General features: G+C 45.7%; 1 protein-coding gene across 1 annotated transcript in view; it reads right to left on the bottom strand.

Moving 5' to 3' along the window:
* Positions 1–1,210: 1,210 nt before the first annotated feature.
* The window catches only part of DGKI (diacylglycerol kinase iota), a 273,413-nt gene continuing 267,752 nt past the window's right edge, over positions 1,211–6,871 (bottom strand). The window contains exons 30-32 of the mRNA XM_023530296.1: positions 6,755–6,791; positions 4,942–5,041; positions 1,211–3,438 (exon numbers count right to left, since the gene is read on the bottom strand). Coding sequence (XP_023386064.1) covers positions 3,322–3,438; positions 4,942–5,041; positions 6,755–6,791 — 254 coding nt within the window. The 3' untranslated portion in view covers positions 1,211–3,321. The remainder of the gene's footprint in view (positions 3,439–4,941; positions 5,042–6,754; positions 6,792–6,871) is intronic.

Genomic DNA, 6,871 nt, shown 5'->3' with positions numbered 1-6,871 from the left:
TACGTTCTTTGCAAACAGATCTACCTGTAAGCACTGGGCCAGCTCTTACGAAAGGGTAGCGAGCAACGGGGCGATGAGACATCCTCTCAGTCATCACTACCTTCATGGCCGTATATGTGCTGGTTAAATGCTGTTTCTGAAATTGTGTTGGTTTGAGGTCGTAACCTCTACAGAGGGGACCAGAACTCACAAAGTGAAATTCTCAGCTGTGGTGTTTATTTCCTTCTTGGCTCCTGTTCTTTATCGTGGCCTCAAATGCGATAAAGCAGAGCTTAACTGGGTTCTATTTCCTCACATGTATACTCCTGGAAAATGAGGCTTCAGAAATGACTACCTGTAAGGTTAGATCGCGCTGTCTTTTCATAACTCGCCATTTCTCATCCCTCTATCAGATAACCTAAAAATGGATTCCCAGGACAGACAGGGCCTCCAACACAAAGGGCTCATTTGAGTCAAACGAAAAGGAATGTCTGCCCAGCCAGCCACTCTTGTAGTACTGTCACAGCAGGTTCTTTAGAAAATGATATTTCTATAGGTATACAGTTTTATGTCTTTTAAATTAAAGTTATGTGCGTTTTTCAGACCGGGGCCAGACCATTTGCTTCTGCGCTTGCTGGGGGCTCATTAAAAGGGGGATACCGCGTACCTCAGCTGAGCTGGAAACTCTTGAAGCATATGGCTTCAACTCTTTCTAAAGCCCAGGACTATCACACGCAATGATCAATTAAAAACTAAAATGCTACGGCAGGTAGATTTAATGTTGAAGCTCATTTCCGATTTTTTTTTTTTTTTTTTTGGAAAGCCCAAGTCCTGGGTGTGTTTGCTTTTTCAAAGAGATATTTGAGTTGGTCTTATATCATTCTCCATCAGTAATGTATGACTCTAACGCTTTTTAAATTATAATAATGATAATTATTATTTTTTTGTTTAGTATGATTTCCAAATGTACCAGGACCCCGGCAGCAGTCAGTATGTCATTTATTTTCATTCCAGAGATTTACTTGTGACTTCAACTGGAGCTATTTGAATTGGCCCACAGCCACTTGTGCCCTAAATTTTCTCTGGGCTGCTTTGAAGCATCACGGAGAAATATGAGATGGTCGTTGGTGGAAATACAATCCTTCACCCCAGTGATGGCAGCTGGGTAACTGAGTACGTGGCCAAGTGTTCGGCTCAGTCTAGGGAATGGAAGGCACCATTCGAAGCCAGATTTCGGTCTGTTTTAAGGATTATATTTCTGTCATCACAACATCTCCTTGACAGTCCCACCAATTGAAAAACTCCCAGCAGAAGCCCAGTGATTAAATTCTCCTGGAGCATATTTTTTCCAGCTTCTGGAAACAATCTACTGCAGTCCCTCCTTCCCTCACCATAAAACCCAAAAGATAGTTCCATTTCTAAGACTGATATATGGAAATAGATTAGTCACAACCAACTCCTCCTCCAACAGCTGAAAATAACGCCAACTATTTGAACTTGAAACGACGAAGGAGAGACTTAGAGCTTATCCACTGAGAGGCTGTTCCTACTTAACAGTATTATCATACCTGTATTTTCAAAATGCGACCAAAATGTGATTCAGAGAAGCAACGCCTCACCACTGGACCTTTAAATTAAACATAGAGAAATGATCATTTATGCTCGCATGCAGAAATGCCAAGGAAGCACGTTGCTTGTGTCTAAGGGCAAAATGGAAGAAAGCAGTTTAATCCGAAGGCAAAACCTTGATCACCCACCTCCATTTCTGACTTATATCCAAATTGAGTAGATCGTTTCATCATAAGTGAGAAGACTTTCTCTCCTAATATTTTAGTTGTCACAGGGTCCCTAACACAGGTGCTTATGAGTACCAACTGCTCTGTGGCAGGATTAGGAGTTGCAATTCTGCTGTGGGCTCCCTCAGTGGTTTGTATTAAGAACTTTCTAGTAGAAAAAAACAGAGAAAAGAATAGAGTAGACTGCCGCATACATGAAAATGGGCTGTAGTGCTATCAGGTATGACCTTGGGACCTGAAAAGTAATAGATGAGGCATCCATCAGAAAGAGCCACACATCCCGAAATCTGGCAGTGGAACCCACACAGCAAGGTTCTGTCCTTGGGACGAGGCGTACTTGGGATAATGAAAACCAAAAACTTAGAAGGAAAACCTAAACCAGCCCCCCCGCCCCCATCACCACTGTACCCAAAAAAGTCTATACTTATTAGCCTCTGTGCAACATTCCAGTGACTGTTTTCGTACTTAAGTGAGCTATTTTGACATATGTTGCTACTTTTGCTTCTGCTGTTTTATTTCAAGTCCATTAGCCTGCTTTCCATTATCGCTCAAACAAGCCTAGAAGTAAACGCTGTCATAGAGCTAACTCCATTTCCTGTGACCACAGTTCCCACACATGGTTTTCTGCTCTGCAGTTGAAACAGCACTTAAAGCTGAGTGGTTCTGCAAACTAGACGGGCCTTCACTTCATCCATCGCTCACCTCCATTGCAGCAAAAGGCAAAGATGGCTACACATAGGCAGTATGGAGCTGTACAAACAGCCCAAGCTGAAGCAGTCCTTCGGGCCATCGGCAACAGCCCGCCACCTGCGCCCACTCCTGGGCTGCCTCCCCGAGGTCCCTCTGAGAACAGACAACGCCCATGCCACCTCACCACACCCCAGAGACAGAGCGCACATAAGTTCACATAATCCCTGCGGCACTCTCCAGCTCTTATGTGATGAAAAAGGATTGGGGAGGGAGGAGAGACATGCAAAAGTCACTAAGTCTCATCTTGGTATATTTAGTCTTGGGACTGGAAGCGGTTTGAGAGTTATATTTCTGCAGGACATCCAGAAGGTCTGACAAGACCTTCAGAGAGAGTCTTGTGGTCTTCGGAGGACTGAATGTAAAGAGAACAGATCATATCGCATTTTTTAAATTGATGGGTAGTTACAGAAGAACGGAGCGGTATAGGGGGAGATGAAGGTGTGGGGGGGAGGGGGGGAGCTGTGCCATTTGTACGAACATCCATTGAATCTTTAAAATGAATTATACAGGTGAACACAGAAGTTCATGCTACTTGCTGGAAGCAATAGGATCGTATTTTGTGGAACTCATATTCCACAAATCTCCAGGTATCCTGCCTCGTCCTCTGGGGGCTATCATGTTTTGTCGTACACCTTGACGGCCCTTAAAAACTGGTGGCATGGCCTCAGATAGATTCTTGCAGGAGAGAGACAGGTTTATGGATTCCATCAGCTTCTTCCAGGGGAGCCGCCCGATCTCCAGGAGGGCATAGGTGATACGCTCGCTCGCTCAGGTTCTCTTTGCCCATCTACCAGGGTCAAACAGCGGTTTCGAGGTCCTCATGGGCGATGATCTTATAGTTCTGACGACTTTCTAGGTAAGCAGCCAAATCAGGATCCCCAGCCTGTTGTGCTCTGTCTTGAGGTGTCTTACCCTACAGGTAACAGTAAAATGGGAAAGACACAAATGCTTGGGGTGAGATTTTTTTAAAAAATTCATAGAAACAGAGATTCTTGATGAGTACTCACTAATAAGGATCTTTCCACGTTTCCTGTTTTAGAGTTCACAAGACACTTTTAAATCTATGATCTGACAGGAGCATCACTTGGCACATACAAGGTAGGTAAGTTTAAGAGAAAAAGACAATGGCTTTTGACAGGTGGGGTTGACATCTAAGGACATGGAGGTTCACAGAGCCTAACTGAGTACACGGCACGAAACAGAGCAGCACAGTGAGTTTGGGAATCCAGATCTTTTCTGGAAGAAAGTGGATAGAAATCACTGACTGGATAAATGGGGAAGCAGGCATTCTGATTTCGAGTTTGTGGATTCAGAAACTTAGATAAAAAGAGAAACTTTTTCGTGTTGCTTCTCACTTTCTCTTTATTATCTGAGCTGAGCGCAAGGCCAGTCCTTTGTGTGATAAACAGGCAACTGTCCTGCTGTAGTCTGTGTGGCCCCAGCAAGGCCAAGTCTACCTCAGGATCAGGGCCCCCAGTGACCCCGCCGACTGGGCTTGTGTTTCTCAATCAGGTTACACGCCAAAGCGTTTAAGTGCAAATATCATCTGGGAAGAATATCACATTGAGCAATTATCTGCCATTTGAAATGGTATAACCAATTAACTGAACAGACAGGTAACAGAGCCTCTAGAAACCTGGACCCAGTTTAACGTGTCTGAAGCCTAGGGAGGCAGCCAGGGACCTCGGTTAGGGAGCAAGGATCTGGGCAGTCACAAGGGAAGTGAAGAATCACACAATGCGACTGGCTCAGAACTGGCTCAGAGAGGAAAGAGAGGTCCAGGCAGGAGAGAAAGTTATTTCACAATGTGCACTGCCGTCCGAGGAAACACTAGGGCAAAGACTGCACATGAATAGATGCTCATCGCTTAAATAAAGTCTACTGGGGCTTAAGTCTTTATTAGGCATCTAGGTCTGTTTCTTGGCTCCATTCACTGGCCCCAAACTTAGGTTACTTGGTACCTGCTCGATGAAGTCCTCATACTCATATGTGGCCAAATACAGCACAAATTGTAAGCTACACTGGATGAAGAAGCTGAAGGAGAAATCCCAAAGGGTCTTCTCAGAGGCCAGGCCAATGTCTTTGAACATGGTCCTGACCCCTCTCCTGGGGCTCTAAACCTCACCTCCCCGCAACTTAGCTGCTGGCACTCAGCAGGAGGAGAACCCCAAATCCTAAGGCCGGCACGCTCAGAGGTTTACAAAGCCCCATCGACAAGCGTGCACCCTCCCTTTGTGCTTATACGTTTAAACTGCAGTTTCTCTAAATGAAGCACTTTATTTTTTCCTCCTTTTTCCAAAGCCCTGGGCACTTCCATGAGCACAGAAAGGACGCCTTTGCTGTGGGCACAAGTGAAGGCGACGGTGCCTGCGATCCTGCCCAGTGGGTAGATGTTTGCACTCGCTCATCAAGTTACCTTGGAGTCCGTCTTTCTCAGAGATGCTCCCGCATCCACCAGAAGCTGGCACACAGCCCGGTTCCGCTGGCAGGCAGCCTTGTGCAGCGCGGTCTCACCCCTAAATCACAGATGAAATGGGAAACCACCCATAAAGGGGCCGAGGGTGGGGCTGGGGGTAGGAGCAGCGAGGAGGGGGTGAGGGTAGCATCCTACCCCTGCTGCTGATGTCCTGTGCCCCTCGGCCTCTTTCCTTACCTGCAGCTGAGACCATAGCTGCAGGCAGGGCCCATTCGGGGGAGGTAGTGGAGGGGGCCCAGAAATGTCTTAAGTTAGTTGTCAACGAACCATAATATCTGACTCCAGGCTCTTTTGAAAACTGCGTTAGTGAATTAGGCTGAGTGGTTTTGTTTTAAACTACCAATGTTTGATTTAGGTAAAACTCAGTGGCTCTATTAAATAGACCAATGTGTACGGATGTCTGCACACTGTGAAGCAACTCTCTCTGTGGATACGTTTGGGCAGTGAGGGACACTAGCTGAAGCACAGAGGGGACAATGATGGAGAACCACTGGCCCTTTAGACTCATCACACAGTGCATGGGGGCTGCCATCTTGCCCTCGGAGGACTATCTCTTGAGGACTCAATTTCAAGGAGCCAGGCAACACCCACCCTGCCCTATCTACCGGATTCCATGCCAATGGCAGGCGGAAGGGCAGCGGCCACCACAGAGGACCTGGGAGGCACAGTGACACGCTAAGAGAGTTTAAGAACCAGAGCTGTCTCCAGGAGCAGCACGCCCAAGGCCAGCCACTCAGTATGGGAAGTGGGCAAGGGAAAGTGGCCATTTCCACCCCTCTAGTAGGCAGCGTAGGAATATAGTTCCATCGTGAGTCCAAAATTGAAAAGACACTTCATGCCAAAGTGTTTCATGGAAAATCAAATGCAGATCTTAGAGGAGGCAAGCTGGGGTCAGGGACAACCTTCTCCAACAGGCCATGCGGCAAGTGGACAAGCTTTATGAGCAGTGAACAGCTTCTTCCATGCCTAGTAACTCACGGCTACACCCCTTCCCACCCATCCTCCATTCTCTTCGTTTCTACTTTGCCTCCCCGATACCCACTTAGCCACTCTCACCCTATCCCACTCCACCTCTGCCCATTCTTCATCCTTTTCAAATTTCTTTCAAGTTCTCTGGTGGTAGGTTCTATGTGATTTTCAGGGTTAGAAGTTTAGCCTTTTTTGGTCCTGTGTGGGGGATAGTAGCTATTTTGCTGCCTCAGGAAAAAAGAAAGTTGAAAACAAATGCTATTCATTTAAGGATCATTCCAGAGAATCCTTTGTGTACCAGGATTCCTCGTTTGAAACTCAGAACGTGGAAATGATTGGAGTTACTATGGTCTCAGTTGTCCAGTGATCGTATCATACACATTGTTCTATTCTAGGCTCGGCAAAGAAGTTTCATTGCATGCAAAGATGCCTTAGGGAGTTCGAATTTAATTTTCTCACAAACCCCAGATAAGAAAGAGTAAAAAAAAGTATGGATTTGGACTTTTCAGCAGTCCACACCCCAGTACAGAAGTACCTTGCCTGTAGGAAGTACTAAATGATGGATAGCAATTCCATGCATGCAATCATCGCTCTACTTGCCACCAAATTTTATTGTGTAATTTTTGATTTATAAGATCAGCCTTGCACAGTTTTAAATACAACTGAAAGTAGACTTTTTATCACTGACATGAAAACTACCTATTTTATGCCCTACAGGCTGCATTCTTTTCCGAGGTATGTTTTGAAGAAAATAATCCAGAATATAATGAAAGACAACACTCACGTTTCGCTGTCTGACATATCCAACAACTCGGAAGGTCCTAAAGAGGAAGAAAGCAAGATGCCCTTCAAAAATGAGTTCGCAAACCAACCATTAACAAAAATAAATCCACAGTCACGT

The sequence above is a fragment of the Pteropus vampyrus genome, unplaced genomic scaffold (genome assembly GCF_000151845.1).
Source record: "Pteropus vampyrus isolate Shadow unplaced genomic scaffold, Pvam_2.0 Scaffold48, whole genome shotgun sequence".
Lineage (NCBI taxonomy): Eukaryota > Metazoa > Chordata > Mammalia > Chiroptera > Pteropodidae > Pteropus > Pteropus vampyrus.
This window is presented reverse-complemented; position numbering and strand designations above follow the sequence as displayed.